The 21,767-nt window shown below is 56.4% G+C and overlaps 1 protein-coding gene across 8 annotated transcripts in view; it reads left to right on the top strand.

Moving 5' to 3' along the window:
* The window catches only part of Reep1 (receptor accessory protein 1), an 81,897-nt gene that overhangs the window by 45,305 nt on the left and 14,825 nt on the right, over positions 1 to 21,767 (top strand). For all 8 annotated transcript variants that reach the window (XM_078027936.1, XM_078027935.1, XM_078027938.1 and 5 more), the window contains exons 3-5: positions 6,595 to 6,671; positions 8,389 to 8,509; positions 11,671 to 11,784. In XM_078027936.1, the coding sequence (XP_077884062.1) occupies positions 6,595 to 6,671; positions 8,389 to 8,509; positions 11,671 to 11,784 (312 nt within the window). The remainder of the gene's footprint in view (positions 1 to 6,594; positions 6,672 to 8,388; positions 8,510 to 11,670; positions 11,785 to 21,767) is intronic.

A 21,767-nucleotide genomic window follows, 5' to 3' on the forward strand; every position in this document is an offset into this window, starting at 1 on the left:
GCAGGGGACCTAGGGGTGGTTCCTCCTCTGGAGACAGTCCCTGGACTGTGGGAGCCTGTCTCAGCGAGCACACTGGATAGTGGTGACGCTGCTGGCACAGGACCCGCAGGGCTTGACTGACTGGGCCAAGGTGAAGCTTCAGTGGCCTTTCCTCCTGGCTCTTCCCCTCACAGGGCAGCGGGCCAGGGAGGGCCTTGTTGGTCAGCACAGGCAAGGCTGACCCTCCACTCCCCAGGGCAGAAAGCCCCACATGAGCTCAGCCTGGTGTGCTGCTCTGTGTCACTGAACTCGCGGGGGTCTGGCGTAGACGGGACTGGCAGCCCGTCAACACAGAGTTGACACTGATGCCGGGCAGCTGTCCTGTGGGCCCCAGGGGAGCTCTGAGGTTGGGAGGCTTCTGGGTGAGAGTGGGGTGGAGGAAAGTGGAGCACTGGGGCCCTTTTCTCTGCTCACACTCAGGTCACACACCACACGCTCAGAGTCACACACAGTCACAGTGTCACAGCCAGCATTACAGGCACATGTGCTCACACGCCCACACTTGCTCTCATGCACACACACACACACATTCCTTTCCCAGTGGCCTATTTGTACAGAAGAGGAGCTGGGGATCCTTGACACTCTCCGGAGCCTCCACCTCGCAGACACACCTTCTGGAGACACTCCCTAGGCTGCCCTGGCCTCTCCAGCTCCTCCTGCTTCCTGCTGGTGACTGTCCCTGGGCTGCTCTGGTCTCTCCACCTCCCTTCTTCTCCCTGCTGGTGACTGTCCCTGGGCTGCTCTGGCCCTCTCCAGCTCCTCCTGCTCCCTGCTGGTCACACTCCCTGGGCTGCCCTGGGCCTCTCCTGCTCCTCCTGCTCCCTGCTGGTGACTGTCCCTGGGCTGCCCTGGCCTCTCCAGCTCTTCCTGTTCCCTGCTCCCAGGCTCAGCAGAGCCCCTCCCAAGTCCCTGCAGGGCTCAGTCTCCATTTCCCTGTCAGGTGGCAGGTCACCAGGGACCCCCTGCAGGGTCTGCAGGTGCAGCCTCTTCTGGGCCTTGTCAGGCGGGCTGCCTCCTTGGCAGACTCTGCAGGAAACCTGGGTCCAACCTCCAAACCTCCTGGAGGCCACCTGCACCCTTGGCTGCTGGTCCCTACTCCAGAGCCAGCCTCTCGTGTCCCTGGGCGCTCTGCCACATCCCTTTTCCCTCTGACCAGCCAGGACGTTTCTCCTCTTCTAAGGACGTGTGATTACCTGGGGGCCCAGGACACCCTTCCCTCAGGAGGCCTTAGCTACTCCTCACAGCCACCTCGTAGGGCTTGGGTATGGGTGTCCTGGGGAGCTGTGCACTACACCCTCCTCCCCTGTGTCCAAATGGCCAGCACCCTGTGGGAGAGAGCACAAAGTACATGAGTTAGGATCACTACGTGATGCAGAACATGGGAAGGGAGAAGGTAAATGCTACAGTCCATCCTCACGAAGCTGGTCAGGAGATTACAGCAGTGTTGGAATCTAGCTTTCAAGATGATTTCTAAAGGATGAATCATGACTCTCAGACAAATGAAAATAAGGGCATGTTGAAGATTTTCCTGAACTCCTTAATTATTGTGGTGACCCATAGGGTGTAAAGTGGTTCAGAGGGGCTCGGGTTAACACGCCAGATCCCTGCAGAATCAGGATGCTCAAGGCTCGTGCTGGGTACCCTGCACTCCACAGAATCCATGCCTTCCCCTCCCCGGGTTCCCCTGGCCCTTCCCTCTTCTGTCACCCTATTCATGCCCGAGTGGTCTTGGTTGGCACTTGGTGAGAGGGCTCTCTGTGCACACTGTGAGAATGAAGGCCTTGTGATCTTGCCTCCGCAGGGTTCAGCAATGAGCCACCACTTTCACCTCCAATGGGGACAGTACAGGGAGCCCCCACAGTGGACCCCCAGTCCCTCTACCCTGGTCCCCCTGACAATCAGGATTGTCACTGCATTGAAGCCTGCAGGTTGCCCTGTACCTATATTCCAGTGAGTGTCTTGAGGTGGCCAGGTGACATTTTGTTGGAACCATCTCGTACTCCTGGTGGATGCAGCCACCTCTCAGGTAATAAAGCCATTGAAAAGCAGTGTCAGAGATTTGGAGGTGAGGGCAAGGGTACCATGGGTGAGCTGGACCTCAGCCTGTGTGTATGAGCAGGATCCCGTCAGACGCCAGCCCTGGTCCAGAGGGTCCTGGTGAGTGGCACACTCTCACATCCGAAATGCTCTGAGGCAGTGCAGGTGGTGTGGCTCTGTGGACCACATTGTGAGCCTTGAGGAGCTGCCATTGGGCTGAACTAGGAGACAGGTCGCCCTAGCAGCTTGGTTCCTGAGCCTGGAGGCCCTGGCTAGGAAGCAGGGCCATGTGTCGGTGACAGAGTCAGAGAAGAAATGCACCCAGGACAGCACGCCCACCCAAGAGAGGCCGAGCATTCCATGGGGCTCTCCGCCTCAGGGCCAGGCTGTGGGGTGCACAAGAGCAGAGGCTCCCCAGAGCATCACCTTGTCACCCCATCTCTGTGCTCGGAGGAGGCCCCTGGCGAGAAGCAGAGTGGGGTTCAACACTGAGAAGGGCCCTCCCTGAGCCCCTGGCCCCTGTGCTGGGGAGGGGGGCCTGAGCGTGGCCCCCTCCATGAGGCTCTGTGGGAAGGTAGAGGGGGGCAGACTGAGAACCAGCGGGGAGCCATGTCAGCTGGTGCTTGGCCCCAGTGGCGGTGGCTGGGGACACAGGCTCCACCGGTGAACACCCGATGGAGGCAGTGGAGAGGATGGCCCTGGACGGGCTCTTGTGTGTGGAGGGTACACACGGGACAAGTCTTGCTACTTCCACATGCTGTCAGTCCCTGGGAGGGGGCTGCCTGCTGTCAAGTGAGGCCACGGAAGCCCGAGCATCAGGAGTGCCCACTGGGGAACCCATTTCCTGGTGGTCACAGGAGAACACAATTCCCATCTCTGGGGCACCCTGTCGGGCTGTGTGTTACCCCTCAGGTTCTGTTTGGGGGAAGCGTTTTAAGGTGGGTGGGGGCATGATGGGAGCTTCTCCAGGCTGACAACCCACCATGGCTCCTTGTTTCTGGGGGCTCAGCCTCCCTGCTTGGTCTGTCCTCCGGGGGCCTGTTGGGCCCCCTGGGTATTCTCTGGATGCTCAGTCCATCCTTCGCCCTTCTCCCTAATTGGCTTTCTTCACCTTCTGTTGGGTGGTACTGTGTCCGTCTATCACTGGTGCCCGGCTTTGGCGGGTATCTCACAGCCACAGACAAGGGCCCTGGCAGGGAGCATGGGTCACCTCCCAATCTGTCTTCTTCTCCAAAAGCCGTTAGGGCGTGTTTCCCAGTATACCTACCCCCTGTGCACCTTTGGGAGCCATCTTCTCTTTCCCACCCACAACGCCCACATCAAAATCATGTCCACCCAGTGCCCATTGTGTGCCAGGAGCCAGAGGAGTGAGCAGGTGCTGGGGACATAACCACTTGTGAGAAGGGCTGCTAGCCACCTCGGGGAGCTCCGTCCACAGAGCAGCAGAGCAACAGCAGGCACCTTCGCAAGGCTCAGTGAGCACTGGATGGCCAGAGGGTCACTGGGGGAGGGACAGGCCACCTGGGCTCCAGGCACTTCCTAGAGGCTGAGGCTGAGGCCAGGGGTGAACCTGGAGACAGAAGGCAGCACTCTTCAGGAAAGCGGAGTGGGTGGGCATGGGCAGGGTGCAGCGGGAGCCTGGAGCGAGAGGCCGGGGCCATCAGTGCTTTTCAGAACCAATGCAAGGAGTTTGGGTTTTTTCACAACAAGGAACCACTGGAGGGTTGAGCTAGGCCAGAGGATCACCCATCTGGGATCAGGTCACTGTGCCTGGAGCGAGAGGGCAGGGTGGAAAGGAGGGCAGGGCAGAGCATGAGGGGCAGGCGCATTCTAGACAGGTCTAAGTGAGGCCAGCCAGTGGGTGGGGAGAAGACGGGGTCAGGGGGAGCTTGAGGTGAATGGTGCCTGGTCTAAGGTAGGTCAGGGGTCTAGAAAGCCCCCAGCAAGGGGTGAAGAGCCCGAGAAGCGGCCAGTCAGGCAGAGGGACGCCGGACAGTTTGGCCTTTGGGGCTTTTCAGGGGTGAGGCCACCAGCAGTCCCTGGCACCCCTTTAAGAATTACAGGGTTGAAACCCTGTGCTTAGGGGGTGCCATGTGCCCTGCAGGCAGGGACAGGCTGGCTGATGGCAGGGTAGGGAAGCTGCTGACCACTTTCTAGGAAGGGATTTCCCGCCACTGGTCCTCCTGGTGTTTGCCTGGTTTCTCATTGGGGTGTCTAGCTTTCCTCATGTGGACTTCCTTTCAACAGGTGTCCTTAGCTGTGTTCCTAAGGGACGCGGGGAGGGGGTAGATGGCCTTGTTTTCCTGGCCCTGCCCTTGCTCCTTGCTGCATGGGGAGGCGAGGGGAGTGCACAGTGTCCCGACCCATCCCTCAGTGCCCTAGTCCTGGAGGGTTCCCAACAGCTCTCTGGTTTCCTACAGAACCTGTGGCATTCCCAAGGACTTCCACGATGACATGGCCTGAGAGTGGCAGGGGAGAAAGCCTCGCTTGTCCCTGGGTCTTGAGGGCCACGGCCTGTTTCCTCAACCTCGGGGATGGGTTTGTCACAGGACTTTCTCTCTTTCTTTTGGTAGATATTTTGTTATCAAGGTGGGCAGGTTCCTTCTTCCCCACTTTGCCGAGAGCGTTCATCACCATGGTTGTTAGGTTGTCCATCACTGCGGTTGTTAGGTTGTCTGTCACCATGGTTGTTAGGTTGTCAGGTTGTCAGTCACTGTGGTTGTTGGGTTGTCACCATGGTTGTTAGGTTGTCTGTCACCGTGGTTGTACTCATTCGCGGCTGTCTGTCGCCCTCTTTTGGAGAGTGAGTGTGCCAAGCAGGCATTCCAGATGTGACAGGGCCCCTCCACCCTGGGGCAATTCTTACCTGTAACAACCTGTCACCAAGGTTGTTAGGTTGTCTGTCACCGGGTTGTCAGGTTGTTTGTCACCGTGGTTGTGAGGTCACTCTCTTGTTCTGTTGTGCTGCTGTGCTATGGGGTTTTGTTTGTCTCGTCTCCGTCTCCTGGTGCTGGGACGGAGCCCAGGCCTTGCGCATGCTGTGTGTGTGTCTACCGTTGCCTGATGGCCCTGCCCAGACTTATTCCTTATTGATTCAGCTTTTTTGATAAATAGGGGCCCTTTGTACCTTCTCTTCCTTTTTCTCTTTTCTTATCTTTTTAAAAGCTGCCTGCCAGTTTTGACATCTAGGTCATCTATGGATCTGTTTCTGTGGACTTCTTCTCATACTGGGGATGTATCTTCCTGTCCCTTTGCCCATGGGGATTTTTATTGTGCTGGGCTTCCTGTAGGACACACAATAGAAACTCAACCATCTGTTGCCCTCTTGTGGAAAATGAGTGTGCCAAGCAGGCAGTCCAGGTGTGACGGGGTCCCTCCACCCTGGGGCAGGTCTTACCTGTATTTCAGTTCTGCCTTTAGTCCAAGAGCTGATCCCTTAGTGCTGACATGTAAATTTTATTTCTAACGTTGGCCCCCAGATGTCTCAGGAGAGCTTCCAAAATATTGCCTAGGTCCCTCAATGAGACAAGACTTGAACTCCACGCGTGCTTCTCCTGCAGTGAAGAGAAACAGAATTCCTGCCCAACTCCTTCAGCTTTCCATTGATTTGCTTGTTTCTTTAATGCCAAAGTAAACATTTTGGAGTCTTATTGGTTCTGTGCCACTCAAGAGCCGGCCAAGGATTTGAAGGCATATTACATGTAGACTTGGGGCCTCCCGACTCTGGGATTTCCTCCTCTCCACTCTGACAACTCTGGGCCTCACACTCCATTCTCCAGTCTTCACCCAACAGGCTGCTGAGTCCCCAGCCTCGGCCTGGATTGTCCTCAGGAGTTCCAGCGGGGCTCTCTCTCAGGGCTCCCCCAGGGCTGGCCCCTCCTCTCTGCCTCTGCCTTGTTGCTCGGGAACCTTCAAGTAGTGGTTTTGAAGGGTTTTGCTGAGGCTCAGCAACAGCTGTCAGGAGGTCAGCCCAGCCCTGGCCACTGCACAGAGCTGAAGGGGAAGGGGCCACAGGGGAGCCAGCCAGCAAAGGAAGCACTCAGGGGCATTTTGCAGGAGCTCAAGAGAGAGGGAGAGGGGCAGAGGAGAGAGAAAGGACGTCATCAGGGAGAAACTTGAACAGTCTTGCAGGTGGCCCTGGGGCCTGCCCACAAGAAAGGGTTCTAAATGACCCTTGAGGATGCCTGGCCTGGTATAAGTCCTTCCTGGGGCATCACTGTGGAGGCTATGGTGTTGGATCGCCAGATGGTAGTCCTGGCACAAGGGCCAGGCTGTAGCCTGGTCACTCCTGGTCTCTCCCTGCTCACCTGAGGCTGTGAAAGGCCGCCAGGGTCTAACAGGGTTGGATCTGACCTTGAGCCTGGCCAGCTGTGGGAGGGCCATTTATAGGCCCCATTTCTAGCCCCAGCGTATGGAGTACAGCTGGACGTGAGCTGGGAAAGGTGGGGAGTGGACAGGGGCCACTTGGGCGCCACCAACACCTGCCCTTTCTCCTAGCTCTGTGCTGTCTCCCTGCAGGTCAAGTGGATGATGTACTGGATCATATTCGCACTTTTCACCACGGCAGAGACATTCACAGATATCTTCCTGTGCTGGTAAGGACTCTGGGAATGGGCACATTTCCAGGACTGTTTTGCCTGGAGGGAGGCGGGAGGAGGGGAGGGAAGGGGAATCAGGGCTGAAATCCAAACCTTGGTGCAGGTGCAGGCCTGTTAATTGGATTACTTTTGATGACGAGGTCTATAAAATTTGTTCTTCAAGTACATATTTATTGAATGACCTTCAAGAGCAGGTGTTGTCCAAGGTGCTAGGGATATGGGCAATACAGGCCCAGTTCCCCCAATTAATGCACTGGGTAGAGGATTTATATGTCAAAAGAAAAGAAAAAAGGAACGGGGGACACAGTAGTGCCCACCTGTCACCCCAGCGACTCCGGAGGCTGAGGTAGGAGGATTGCACTCTGCTACAAATGTCTTTTTGGTGGATATTTAATTTGGTTTCTATTTTATAAGCAATACAGCTATGCTTAGCAATGGAATAATTAAAAATCATCAGTTCTTTGCATTGATGTGTTGTATCTTAGGTGAAGGGGCTGTGAGTGGTGCCTAGTATCCTGTTTATGGTTAAAGGGCTGGGACGCACACACAAGTGAGAATGTGTATTGAAAGGGAATAAATGGGGCCTGAGCAGCTCAAAAGCACTTCGAAATCTTGTCCCACAGGCCCTAATCTCGCAGCCTAGGCACAGGCTCTTAGGGTTGGCCATATACCATGAGGGCGTGGCTGTGGGAATCAGGTGCTCTTCCTCATAGCTACACAGAGGGGCTTCCTCTGACTATAAAGCTCATGCAGAAGTTCCTCTTCCGGACGTTCAGGCTGCACATGTGTTCATGTGTTGTGTCCTAAAGTGGCTTGTTAGGAATTGTTCCTTTTTGGTGGTGTACACCTATAATCCCAGCATCCTGGGAGGCTGAGGCAGGAGGATTGCAAGTTCAAGGCCAGTCTCAGCAACTTAGTGAGGCCCTGTCTCAAAATAAAATAAGGGGTGGGGTGTGGCTCAAGGGGGCTCCCCTACCTGAGCAGGTACCTGGGGAGGACTTACCTTTCTGACCCCTCAGACTGTCACAGGTGACCCCAACATAGCATCATGTTTTGTTCTAATCAGGTGTGGTGAGCCGCAGAGACGTGGAGATGACTGTCAGGAAGGAAGTCGTTAGTTATGCTCAGAGATCCCTAGAACAGGAGGAGGGCGTAAACCACCTGGAAACTGGAAGTCTAAAATAATTAGTGAAGAACAAAATACAAAGAATCAGAAATACATTTATGAAAGCGGAGCCCTATACATCCAGTCCCCGTGGGTGCTGGAACAAGACCAAGGAAAGATGGCTCTAGAGGGTTATTTAAGGAGGACATCAAGGGCAGGGGCAAGGTTCCAAGGGCGAGTCTTGATTCATGATGTCAGTCAGCAGGTTGATTGGCATCTCAGCAGGTCATACCCATCTCAGGTGCTGTGTGGGCCCCAGCAGAGCAGGATAGAAATTCACACTGTTCCTGGGCAATTGGCCAGAGAGAATGTCCACTGGTCATTCCCAGACACCAGATGTTCCTATCCACTAGGCTCGATGTGCGGTGACCCACACGCAGCCCATGGAGGGCTCGTGACCCAGGAGACCGAGCCATGGGTGCATGTGTGCAGGCCTTTTGTGGGCAGAGGAGGAGCTGGGACTAGCCTCCCTATGCAGGCTGAGGTGTCCACGTGCCCAGCCTGGAGTTGCTGGGAGCCTAATGGAGGCACATCTTCTCGTCTCCCCAGGTTTCCATTCTACTATGAACTGAAAATTGCGTTTGTGGCCTGGCTGCTGTCCCCCTACACAAAAGGCTCCAGCCTCCTGTACAGGAAGTTCGTGCACCCCACGCTGTCCTCGAAAGAGAAGGTAATATGCACCCCGGGAGCGGAGGACGAGGACACGGTCAGCACGAGGGTCAGAGCACCAGGTTGCAGGAGCCCCCTTGCTGGGTTTCTGGAGCCCCAATAAGCTTTTCCTACTAATCCCTTTTTAAGTTGTTTCTGTAACATTTTTTTAATTGTTTGCTTATTATTATTATTTAATTGTGCCATTCGTGGGGGACAGCGTAGAACTCAACACCTGGACGCGGTGTGCAATGATCAGCCAGGGTCGTGAGCGTTTCCACCCCACCAAGCATTACTCAGCCTCTGAGCCTTTCCACTCTTCTTCTGGCTCTTCCTAAAATATACCAGGGCCATTGTGAACTGCAGTCGCCCCACCTGCCACAGAACAATAGCGTTTACTCCTACCTGTGCATCTGAACCCAGCATCCTACTTGCCTCCACCCCAGTCTCTATCCTACATTCAGATGGCTGTGTTCAGCAGCCACCTATGAGGCAGATCATGAGGTACTTGTCTTCCTGTGTCTGACTTAGTTCACGTAACACACTGTCCTCCAGTTCCTCCACTTAGCTGCAACTGGGAGGACACATGTTTTTTTAAGGCTGAATAATATTCCATTGTGTATGTGTACCACATTCTCTTTATTGATTCTTCCTAGATGAGCCTCTGGGTTTGTTCCATAGCTTAGCTTTTGTGAGCAACAAAATGAAGGACAGAAGCTATATGATCATCTCAACAGGTACAGGAAGAAGCGTTTGACAAGATCCCTCATACCTTCATGGTACAAACTTCATCATGACAAAGGCCATCTAAGCAAACTCGCAGGCAGTGTCATATGAGTGGGGAAGGCTTCGAGCCTTTGTGCTCAGATCCAGGACAAGAGAAGGGAGCCAGGTGGCCCCTGGAGGTGGAACACCTAAGGCCTGGTCAGAAGCCCCGAGAGCCGACAGGCAGGAGGCAAGGCCATCCCACGAAGGGGGAGGCGCTTCTGAAACCAGGAAGAGGCCCCGGGCTCCGAGTTGCTGGGGTCACAGGCCTGCGCCACTGCGCCCGGCTGATTTCTTTTTTTTTTTTTTCAAGTATGATTTTGGACATGTTAGGAGTAGTGGTGAAATACTATACAGATGTTATTTATCATTATGGATTGTAACATATTTCCATCAATTAAAATGAGAAGTAAAACATCCATTGCAGTTCACTGCTCCCAGCTGAAGTCCCTCCCCTTGGCCATGGTTGGCCCTCTCCTTCTGCAGAAGGGATTTTATTTTATTTATTTTATTTTATTTTTTAGAGAGAGAGAGAGAGAGAGAGAGAGAGAATTTTAATATTTATTGTTTAGTTTTCGGCGGACACAACATCTTTGTTTGTATGTGGTACTGAGGATCGAACCCGGGCCACACACATGCCAGGCAAGCTCGCTACCGCTTGAGCCACATCCCCAGCCCTGCAGATGGGATTTTAATGTAACTATTTACAATTTTACATGGAATCCTTTTTGAAAATGCTTTTAAAACACAAGCTGGGAGTAGGGGGTGGTGTGCCACCCACACGTGGGAGACAGAGGCAGGAGGTTCCTGAGCCCAGGAGCTTGAGGCCCAGCCTCCAAGCAAAATCAAACCCCTTGACATGAGTAGCAGTATTTATGTTCTGAGGTCTCTGATGTGTTTGCACATGATACACGTCCAGGTAGTCTCAACAGTGGGACTGTCCCTTACCACTGCCCACACCGTCTCATCTTTTCCTGGGGAAGGTGATTCTGCAGTGGACGTCACCAGGTGCACAGTGTGGTTCCTTCTCCATCTTGGAGTAAGATCCTAAGGGCAGGATTAGCGGGCCAAAGGAGTCCAATATTGTGTAATTCATCAGTTGTATTATTTTCTAATAGATCAGGCTCCATGGCACACATCTGTAATCCTAGCAACTTGGGAGGCTGAGGCAGGAGGGTTGTAAGCTCAAGGCCAGCTTCAGCAACTTAGGGAGACCCTGCCTCAAAATAAAAAGTAAAAAGGGCTAGGGGTGTGACCCCCACTGGTTCAATTTTCAGGACAATAAAAATACAATAGGAGCCCCGTGGGTGGCTGGGAGCTGGTCCCCACAGCCTCTGGAGTAGAGAGCCCTGTGCCCCCTCCTGGGGAACTCTGAGCGGAGGCCAGGCAGTGGCTGAACAGGCTGCTGTGGAAGTTTCTGGAAGCTCTGTAGGAGTGGAGCACTGTTTCTCAGTCCCCTAACGGGGATTAGGGGAGTGGGTCCATCTGGACCTGGCCTCCAGTCCTGCTCGTCCTCCCGGTCCCAGCACTGGGCCTCCCCTGCAGCCTGATTTCCAAGTGCAGGGCCCTGCCTCTCAAGAGCTGCTGAGTCACTTCTGGGGGATGGCAAGGTTAGAGGGCCGTGGAATGGGAATCCCGCTCCCTCTGAGCACAGAAACACTGCATGCTGGGCTTCGAGCCAGCCGGAGGCCAGGTGTCATCATCTGGCTGAGCTCTGAGATGAGCTCCTGAGCCTCAAGCAACCCAAAACCAGTCAAGAAACCAGTGCCGCCCTTGGCTTTGTGTGGAGGAGACCTCAGTCGGTCCCTCACCTTTGCCTTGTTGAAGGGCACCAGCGCCTTCCTGGTTCTGCTTTTGCTCTGGAGTCTGTGAAACGTTCATCTTGGTCAATAAGTAGCAACTGTTTCCTTCTTCATCCTAACCCTCCTGTCCCCACACACCCGGCCACGCTGGCTCATAGACCTCAACAGAACAGCAGGACCCCAGGGCCACCTGCAGGGGTCAGCAGACCACACTTCCACCTACGAATCCAGCTCTGTGTGGTGCTTTACGGAATGACCTCCGCCAGGCCTATTGAGCCACGGATTCCGTGTCATGACTGTCCCCTTTCCCCAGGAGACTGTGGCGGCCTTGCAGCCATGGTCTGAAGGGTAGGGTGGGAGTCTGCCCCAGCTTCTAGCCGTGGCTTCTGGAGCAGCCGCGTCCAGGAGGCAGGGGCTTCACAATCCCGGGCCCTGCTGGGCCAGCCCCGGGCTGGTCTCTGTCCACTCGCCCGTGTCCCTTTGGTCTGCACAGCCCATGGCAGTACCGGTGGCTCTTGGGCCAGTTAGAATCCCACGGGGAGCTACCAGCCTGGGAGCTGGGAGGGCAGGAGATTGCCGCAGCTGCCTGCTCAGTGCACCATCTTCCCTCTGACAGGAAATTGATGACTGCCTGGTCCAGGCGAAAGACAGGAGCTACGATGCCCTCGTGCACTTCGGGAAGCGCGGCTTGAACGTGGCAGCCACAGCCGCTGTCATGGCTGCTTCCAAGGTACCATGCTGCCCGCCACCTGGGCCCCAGCCCGCCCTGCTCCAAACAGGTGCCAGGTGGGGCAGGCTCAGGGTGTCAGGGCTCCTTGTCCTTCTGGGGTCCTTTGAGAATCTGACGGGTGAATCCCGCCATCTTTCATACCCACCACCCGTGTCCACACACAGGACTTGGACCGTACCCTGAGCCCTGAGGTCCCAGCCGGCCCCGGGGTAAGGGCCCTCACCTGCTGGGAGCTGGGGAGGCCTGGGGGCAGACAGGAGGGCACATCCCTCAGCTCCAGGGTGCACAGGGTGCCACCTGGACTCCAGTCGACAGGTGCACAGACCCACCTGAGCAAGGGGCGGTCTCCCCGCTCCTGTGGCCCAGCAAATGCAGGAGAAGGAGCCCAGGGTCCCAGGGTGAGCTGCAGGTCCCCACGTGAGGGGGACGCGCAAGCCTGGCAAGGAAGAATGTGTGGAGGAGCCCGTCCATGGGACGGTGATGTCACCCACGTCCCCCCTCCCCCATCAAGAGCTCTCTCTGCCCCTTCCTGGCTCCTTCTCTTCTTCACTGTCATTCCTCTTGGTCATTGTGTCAGCTGCCCTTCATGTCCTCAGACCTGAACAATTAATCCACCCAACATGTCCTCTAGGAGTAAATTTGGCAGGTGGCCCCAGCGTCTCCTGGTGACAGCCCCTTCCTGGGAGCCCAGGAGGGGGCTCGAGGTCTGCCATCAGCTGGCAGCCAGAGAAACAGCTGCTGTGTGTCGGGGGAGATGTGTGGATGGGAGGTGGTTGTCTTAGCAGAGGGGTGCTCTGGTCTCCCATGGGGTGGCAGGGCTGGGGACCGGTGTGCAGCTGTGGGAGGGTGGAGACTGTGCTCCACGGGGTCTTCGTGCAAACTGTGCTCCACGGGGTCTTCGTGCAAACTGTGCTCCACGGAGTCTGCGTGCATGGCAGGATGAGGTGCCGAGTGCGGGCAGGATGGAGGTGCTGAGTGTGGGCAGGAGGGAGGTGAGAGTGTGGGCAGGTCTGAGGCTGAGTTGGCCGCCCCCCGTGCCAGGCAGAAGCACTGGCAGGTTCATGGGTCTGGGCGCAGAGGCTGTGGCTCTTTAAAAGCACCTCTGCCTGAGGCCAAGGAGCGCTGCAGGCAGGCTGGGAGGAGAACCACAGGGTGACCACCGTCCACACGTGACCAGCTCCTTCTGTGTCACAGACCGCAGGGAGACATCCACCGCACACAGCAGCCCCTGCAGGGCCCTGCCCGCCCTCCTGTTAAAGCTGCCCACACTGCTAACACGGTGAAAGAGCCCATGAGCGGCTTTGCAAGGGGAGTTCTGGGCGGTGTCCCAAGGAGATCCGTCAGGACCCAGGAAGGCCCTGGATCCCCAGTACAGCCGGCGTCGAAAGAAAAGAGAACAAGGAATCACTACATTCTCAACACATTAGGACGGCTTTGCACCGGGAAGCCACAAAGCCCCTGCTGGTCCTCCTCTCAGTCCTCTTCTAGTCTCTTGGAAGGAAGACAGGCATGGCTGTGCTCAGTTCAGAGTGTGAACGTGGCGCAGTGTGGGGGCGTTGTAGGTCACTGGCCACCCAGCTTCATGTATGTAGGTTCTTTCCTGCTGGTGACTTCCACGGGACTGTCCTTTCAGGTCTGCCTCAAGCCGGAGTTGCCAGAGCCTTGTGCCACCCTGGATGGGTACTGCTGTCCCCAGACCACCAGGGGGGTCCAGGGCCCATGGCTTCCCCAGCCAGGCACCTCCAACAGCTCATCTGGGATTCAGCTCTGGAGAGAAACCCTCTGGCTCCTTCCAGGTGGACTGACGCAGAGGAGTCTGGTTCAGAAGAGAGTGTGCTCTGCTCTGTGGGAGCTTCACCGCTTCTCTACATGTGAATATCTGCAGAGAAGAAAATGTCTGTCTTCCAAAAACAAGGCCCTCTGCTTTTGAAACAGATGTGTACTTAAAAAAAAAAAAAAAAGTAGTCAAATCCAAAAACTCATGGCGGCTGGGGTGCCCATCGATGCTTCCATAGCAACAGTGGATCATGCCAGGCAGGGTCAGAGGTCGGTGACTCACCAGCCAGTCCAAACCTGGCGTTCATGTCCAAACCACCTAGAAGCTTTGTTTTATTTTGTAGTAGATTCTCAGATTGCGCTGAATGAGACTCTCAGGCTGTGCTCAGGTGCGTGTCTATTTTAACAAGTTCCCCAGGTGATTTTTAAGGGGCTGGCCCTGCACAGGTCGCAGAGCCAGGAGTTCAGGTGACTAGAGTGAAACAGCTCACTCTGCACCTTTCCTGGGACTCAGACTTAATTCCTTGAAGCATGAGGAGTGAGGGCAGTCGTGCGCGTGTGTGCGCGCACGCGTGTGTGTTTCCCCAAAACTTAATGGCAGTTGAGGAATGCGCACACATGCCAGCTAACTTTGGGGACACCACGTATCAGCTGACTATGGGGACACTCAGAGGTTCATCAGAAGGTGCAGGCTCAGCGCTCATCCCTGGCCTGTGAGCCTGCTGTGATCCATAGGTACCGTCAGCATGTGTCCTCACTGACTGACCTGTCCCTGCACAGCGTGACTGTGCTGAGGACTGCAGACGCTGTCCAGGTGAGGCGTCCAGGCTCTCCCCTCTCCCTTTCCATCCTGCCACAGCTCCCAGGAGGATGCTACGAAGCCTAAGGAAAGATCAGGAGATCTTTTAAATTCATCATCATGCAAATATATTTCTTATTAATGCTAATATATCTTAGAACTGAAAAAACTAAAATGAAACAACTAGACACAGGGATCCCCCAGAACTGCTGACCCCTCCTGCGGGTCTGCATCCCTATCCCAGGGGATGCACCTCTGTCCAGGTGTCCTCTGCTGCTCTGCTGGCTCTGCTCCTGGCCCCTGACTCCACCAGGGGAAAAACTGAGTCCCAGGACTTTTCAGGACTAGAATTGAACATCTCTTTAAAAAATAACACTCTCTAGGGGGCTGGGTAGAGCACTTGCCTCGCACTTGTGAGGGACTGGGCTTGATCCTCAGCACTACATAAAAACAAATAAATAAAACAGAGGCATTTTGTCCATCTACAACTAAAAAGACCCTTAAAAATAATGTTTTCTAAATTTATTTGTTCAGCAAAACACATTCTCATGTGAAAGGGAGACCCTGGGAGAACTAATGGAACAAGTTGCACAACTGTGAGTTCTCAGGCCACCTTATGCCCCTTGAAATCTGAACGGCACACTAGTCCCTTCCACCCACTCACTCTCAGACCTGGTGAGCCAACCTTGCTTTGATATGAAACTCGAAAGGTGATGTTGTTTAGCCCCTGAAGACCCTGACCCTAGAGCAGTACTGACAACACCAACCATTATCGTTGCCCACTGAGAGCGTGCTACCCAGCAAGATCCGCATCCTCTCAATCAGGGACTCTTCTCCCACAGTGGGTGTCCAGGTGTGGGGTCCCCAACCCCCAGGAGTCCCGTAGTTCCCTCCTATGGAACGTCAGTGTCTCGAGGTGAGGGACTCTGCCTTCCTCTTTGCTTCCTGCTTAGAACGTGAACAGCAACAGGACGATGCCTAGCTGCCTACCTCATCACACCTGGTTGAGGGCTCTGAACATACACTTCTTTGATCCCTTCCTTCCTGCTGTGTCCAATACGATAGCCACATGACACATCTGCCTATTTAAATTGAAATTAATTAAACTAACCCTAAAATTTGATTCCTCAGTCACACTGCCCCCATCTGGAGTCCTAAGTAGCCATGCTGGCTGGCACAGTGTATCACATTTCTATGGCTGAAGGAAGTTCCACTGGGCAGGCCTGCCCCAGCCCTCTGTTAACACTCTTGGGTTCTCCTCCTTCTTGTTTCCACCCTGGACCTGTAGCTGCTTTGGCTTTGGTAGGACACCCCCAACCCTTACCCATTGAGCTCTTGGGCCTCTCTTTATAAGGTTTGCTGGGAAAATGGAGAAGCTCAGCTGTCGTGGCACCCATGCTGTGGCCCTCCCCCTCTCTGGTCACCCAATGTGGCTCCACTCTTCAGACCTGCTCCCCAAGCTCAGGCGCTTTGCCTGCAAGTATGGCCAGAACCACCAGGAGATGAAGGATCGTGTTTTCTTCTAAAAAAAAAAAAAATTCTCAATTTGCCATAAAAGATAGTTACAGAATCGGGCTGAGGCTCTAGCTCCGTGGCAGAGCACTTGCAAAGAGCCACCTGTCCACAGCTCACCGGAGGGCAGGCACTGATTTTACTTCCCCGCCTCAGCCTCGCTTACAAGTCATTTCCAAGGAGGGAGAGAAAGCAAGGGCTGTGCCTCTCCAGGTGCCTGTGCCCTTTCTGTGTCCACCTGTGACTGCTGGATCTGTGGGCCTGGGCTCCTGTCTGCCCCTCTCTCAGGGGAAAGCTCCCCGGCGGCTGTGCCAGCCCACATTGCAATAGCCCTTCTTGTTCAAGCAAGGACTGTGGGACATGGGTTAATATTTAGGACTCACCACGGCAACCAGCTGTAAACACCAGCATGCTCTGAGAGGTGTGGACAACCTGCAGAAGACACTTGGAGGGGCTGCCTGCCCTCCAGCCCCCGCCGCGCTCACACCCAGCTTCTCACCTCAGAGCCAGTCTCCATGGGACCCAGGAGGCTCTTCCCACTGTCGCTCGCTCCCAACCTAAAAGACCTGGCCTTGCAGCCAGTCAAGCAGGAGGCCGGGGGCAGGAGCTATGGCCCAATGGACAGCCCCTCTGTTCTGTCAGCCTGGAGGGTTAGCCTGCTGAGGGCATTGGGGAAGAGGTTGGCCCAACCCACAAGGTCCAGAAGACAGCCTAAGGCTCTCACCAGGGGATAGCCTCATGGTCTCTTGGCTGTGGGGCTTTGAACCCTCTGCCCTCCAATCATGCCCGCTCCTCCCTGGCGCCTCCCTTGCACGGTGGGCTCTCTGCCCCTGGCCCGCTCCTCCCCCATGACACATCTAATGCTTGTCCCCTCAGCAGCCATAAAACACCCAGCTCCCCTACCGGCTTCTCTGCCTGGGGCTTGGGCCTCGGCAACCTTAGTGGACACTCCCTAGTCCCAAGTCTGCCCTGCCCTGGGCCTGTCTTTCTGATGACCATGCAGTCACCATCTCTCAGGACCCGAGGCTCCAGGTCTTGGCCATTCTAGAGGCGCCACCCTTCCCCACTTGACCTTCAGGTCCTGGCCATTGGACTTTCCTCTCCTCCCGCTCCTCCTTCGGCTTGGACAGGTGCTGCAGCCACTCAGAGTCCCTGCCCTTCCCGCTTCCTGCCTGAGGCCTGCCGTCCGACTGCTCCCAGCATCGGGCCTGGCTCTCCTTCCTTTGCAGGCCTTGGTACTTGCCCACAGCGCCGGCCCCTGTTCTCGGAATTGCCACTCTCACTACGCATAGAGCCGCTCTCCTGCCTGCCTTTGCCACGTTCTTCCTTCTGCTTCTGTGAAATCCTGCCCATGCCTCAAGGTCCTGTCTGCCTGCTAGAGCCTCCTGTGCTCCCAGGAGGAGCTGGGCTCTCACACCCTGGTCCTCTTCTGTTGTGGTCACTTACGTTTCGTCCTGCCCACGTCCCTGAGAGGTGCTCAGTGAGTGCTGAGGGAATGGAGAGTCTTGCGTGTTCTTAACTGCCTCCCAAGGGTGGGCTTCGGGGACAGCAGACCCCAGGAAGGGGCCACCCCTCCTCCTGTGGTGTCCCGTGAGCCTCCACTCTGCCACGGGGATGGTGTGGTACCTGCAGTGGAGCAGTTCTGAGCCAGTGCACAGCAACCTCCTGAGGGCAGGGCTCATGGCCAGTGCTGCAGAAGGGCCACCTGTTAGGCTCCTGCTCCTGGGTGAGGTGGCCCTCCCAGGCTGGTCACAACCTCTTCACTGTGGAACAGAATGACACCAGCCAGGCACTGGCCCTGGGCAGCTGCACGCAGACTTGGGCGGGGAGGCCATTTCCACTCTGGTCCCCTCCCACGTGCCCTGGCCTCCTGGCTGGGCTTTCCCTATCAGGGCTCCTCCTCCAGCTCAACTGCCCCAGGTGGAGGGTCCCTGGAGACACCTGCCATCTGCCCATGGAGAAGAAAGGCAAAGGGGCACTGCTGTTCAGGAAGGGCCTCAGCTGCCAGAGCCACAGCCTCTGCTTAGGGAAGCAGCAGAGCTGGATGCCTCGGCAGGGTCTCCCAGCACTACCTGCTGAGGTTCCCAGCCCGGGTCCCAAGCACCACCCCACCCACCTGAGCAGAGCCCTGAGGGACCACCACCTGCCAGTGAGCATCTCAGAGTCGGCCACAGCCAGGCTCTGCAGGGTGGGCTCCAGCCTCTGACCATCCTCTGTCAAACCCCTAAGGAGCTCGGAGGGTACATTGTACGCCATGGCTGCCAGCCAGGGTGCCAGCCAAGGCCACCAGCCAGGGCCACCATGCAGGCTCCCGACCTGAGGCAAGCATGGCAGCATTTACAGTTAAAGAACCTGGACCCCATGCTGTGTTTCCATAAGATGCTTCCCTTTCCGTGAAGCTCTCTCCAGTGGAAAGACGTTGGAACACGCGTGACTACAGCTGCACTTGCCACTAGGGATGGATGTTTTGTCCTGTGGATGTCTGTCCTGTCCTCTCTCCCTTCTCACTGTCTATTCACTAACCCCCTGGGCCTTTGCTCTAGGGCGGCTGGGCCAGATAGAGTTTCCAGCCAGATGCCCATCTTGATAGTCATGTGTGCAGGTCCCTCCAGGTGGTCTTGACACTGTCACTGCCCATCACTGGGCACGAGCAGTAGACCCTGGCCCTTAGTGCTGCCCTGACTCCTTGCTTCTTCCTCTCTGGGGCTCTGTGGGCACCCCACTCCCACTGCCCCACCAGCCTTGAGGGTTTGGTTTGCCTGCTGTCCGTCACCAAGGGCACCTCCCAGAGGGAGCTCGGGAAATCCAGTCCTTCTTCCCCGTGTCCACGTGCCAGCTGCAAACTAAGGGGAAAGAGGAGGAAGCCCTTGGGCCAGTCCTCCGTGTGTGCGGCCTTAAGTGTCCAGAAGGTTCTGACTGTTCTAACATCTGCTTTCAATACCCTCCCATTGCTCACCTCCCCGCCCTCGCCAGGGATGTGTTCAGGTTCTGGTCAAAGAACACACCTTGCCACCGAAGCCTGGTTTTCCATTCCTATCCCGCGACCCGCACCAGGGCCTCCTCTTCCAGGTGGGCCCACACAGTGTCCTGAAGGTGCCTTGAGCTTCCCATGCTCATACCCTGGCCCTGCCCATCTACCTGTGCAGAGGCCTCCACTGATGGCCCAGTGTCCAGCCAGCAGTGTGACCTCCCCACCCCCGGCCCCATCACGTGTTGCTGTCCTTATTCCTGGCCCACACCTAGCTAGAGCTGACCTCCTTGGGCAGACCCCATGGCCCCCACCCCACCCCTATGCAGGACACCACAGCCCTGGCATCCCAGCAGGGCTGAGCCAGTGACCGGGGAGCCAGTGACCAGCCCTGGGCATCCCGGGGGGCTGAGAGAGTAATCAGGGAGCCAGTGACAGCCCTGGGCATCCCAGTGTAGCTGAGAGAGTGACCAGGGAGCCAGTGACCAGCCCTGGGCATCCCAGCAGGGGCTAAGAGGGTGACCAGGGAGACAGTGACCAACCCTGGGTGTCCCAGGGGGGCTGAGAGGGTGACCAGCCCTGGGTATCCCACGGGGGCTGAGCATGACCAGGGATCCAGGGAGCAGCTCTGGAACCCCAGCAGGCTGAGCACTGACCAGGGAGCCCTGAAGGAGGGCAGGAGGCGGATGCAGCTCTGGCCACTCCATGTGTCATCTGTGCCCACGGCTGGGGCTGTCTCTTCATTTGTGTCCCCTCTTCCCCTTCATCAGGTGGCTCGACTCTTTCACTTTGCCTCCTCTCTGGACCACAGGGAAGGGCAGGTAACCCTGTGGAGAGGTGTGACTAACCCTAAGCTGACCCAGTTGTGGCTGAGGCCCAGCTGTCCCTGTGGCCCTGGTCTGGCTCAGTGGTGGTGGCTTCCTGCCCCATGTGTGCGGTGCTTGTGAACCTGTGGTCCTCTGGTGCCTGGTGGTGTGTCATTAGGTAGCGTCTAACGCCTGCTTAACCTCCAGGGTTTCCTCCCTCGCTGCCTGGACTTGCCGGGGCTGCTGTGGTGGGTGCCTGACTCCCTCTCCGGGCTGGTGGGTCCCATCTTCCTCATGAGCAAGGCTGACCTCCGTGCAGCATGAGGAGGCTCCTGCCTGGCTCTGGGGGGTGTGTGCCGAGCAGGCCTCACTGTCAGCACGGGCGCCAGTGGGGAGAGTACTAACCTGTCCAGCTGCGGGAGGGACCTGGTCTTACTAGTGGCTGCTGCCAACTGCTGACCACTAAACTGGTTGCCATTACTGTCACTGTGCCCGTAGAGCATTAGATTCCGCGTGGTATGGATGGGCTGATGCCGTGTGGTGCCTCTCCTGTGGCTCGCGGGTCCCCGGGACGAGCGCCTCCTGGAGGGGGGCAGTCGGTCCCTGGTGGAAACCCCATGTCCTCTCTCTCGGTTCTGTTTTAACTGTTTCCTTTGCTGTTTCCAGCCCTCCCTGCCAGTGTCTGGTGTAGGGGCATATGTGAGGGTCACACAAAGCCTGTGCTCATGAGATGGGGACTCCAGGGTGGCCTTGAGGACTGATGGGTGAACCATACTGCTTCCTTAAAGGGAACACACGTTCCCAAATTCTTCAGGGACAAGAGGGGGTGTGGTGAAGAGTGAGGCCCACTCCTCCCAGCCGCCTGCCCGGAGGCCTGGGAAGCACGCCTCCATGGTCAGATGCTTGCGTGGCCCCCACCCTGTAGCACACAGAACTGCACAGACCCCCACTGTGGTGGGTGGAGGGTGCCACTCAGGCTGAGAAATATGCTTCTCTTTCCACCTGGTCCAAGGCCAGGTCAAGGGCAGGACCCCAGGACTCCTGGCCTCTCACTCTTCACCCCCTGACACTCTCATGCACTCCTGTGGTCACACCCAAGACCCCCCTCACAGGATGCTGTCTGGGACCTGCAGTGCATCCAGTGGGGTGGGGTCTCCTGCTGCACTGTACTCAGGCAGCAGCTCAATGAATGGTGACACGGACATCTGTTCAGCTCCCTGACCCTGGTGTCCATCAAGCAGAGTAGGGGTCCAAGTCTGCAGTAGCCAAGCTGGAGGGGAAGCACAGCAACTAACCGTGCTGGAGTTAAGTGACTGGCATGTGGCCAGACAAAGCGCCTGGCTGCAGTAAGAGCAGCCTGGAGCGCAACAGTTAGCCAAGGTGGCTCTGCCCTGTGCAGCCAGAGCCCACTATGTCTAAGGACTGTGGCTTCTGGCATGCTGCCATCTTAACTACCATCTAAGAAGGCAACTGTTGCCCATGAAATTGGGACACGGTGCTAACTGGTTTTCAGGAGCCTTCTGATTTCCACAGGGGACAGGGTGGATAGAGAGCTACTCCTGTCCTATGTATCCTTGGCCCTGCCCCGTCAGTCTTTGCAATGCTGGTGACATTGGACCTTGACTGGCTGGCTCCTGGGAGAGCAGATGGACACGTGTGAGGCCACTCCTGTTTCCCTCAGATCTGAGCATGTAAAGAACCGGCAGCCATGCTGATAGAGTCTGTCCCTGGCCATTCATATGGGCTTGGGTTCCTGGGGCCCCTCCTGGTCTTCTGGGCCAGAACAATCTTCTCCTTCAATTTCAACAGCAGCTTAAGTGCCTCAGAAAGTAGTGGGGGGCTCTGTAGGGGTGCCTGAGGGGGTCATCTCACTGAGTCTTCACCAGCACCCAGGTGGCCAGCAGCTCCTCTGCAGATGGGCTCTGAAGTGGAGAGGCAGAGGACACCATTTGTGCCACAGTCCAGGGGAGTATGGACCCCGCCTCCCCCACAGCTGTGTCCTCGTCTCCTCTTCCTGTGGCCTCTGATGTGCACTTGGGTTCTTATTTGCACTTTTCTCTTTTTATACTTTGTCAGACACCGAGCTGTCTTTTTGCCCCTTCCTATTAACACCCAATGCAGG

The sequence above is a fragment of the Ictidomys tridecemlineatus genome, chromosome 12, assembly GCF_052094955.1.
Source record: "Ictidomys tridecemlineatus isolate mIctTri1 chromosome 12, mIctTri1.hap1, whole genome shotgun sequence".
Classification (NCBI taxonomy): Eukaryota; Metazoa; Chordata; class Mammalia; order Rodentia; family Sciuridae; genus Ictidomys; species Ictidomys tridecemlineatus.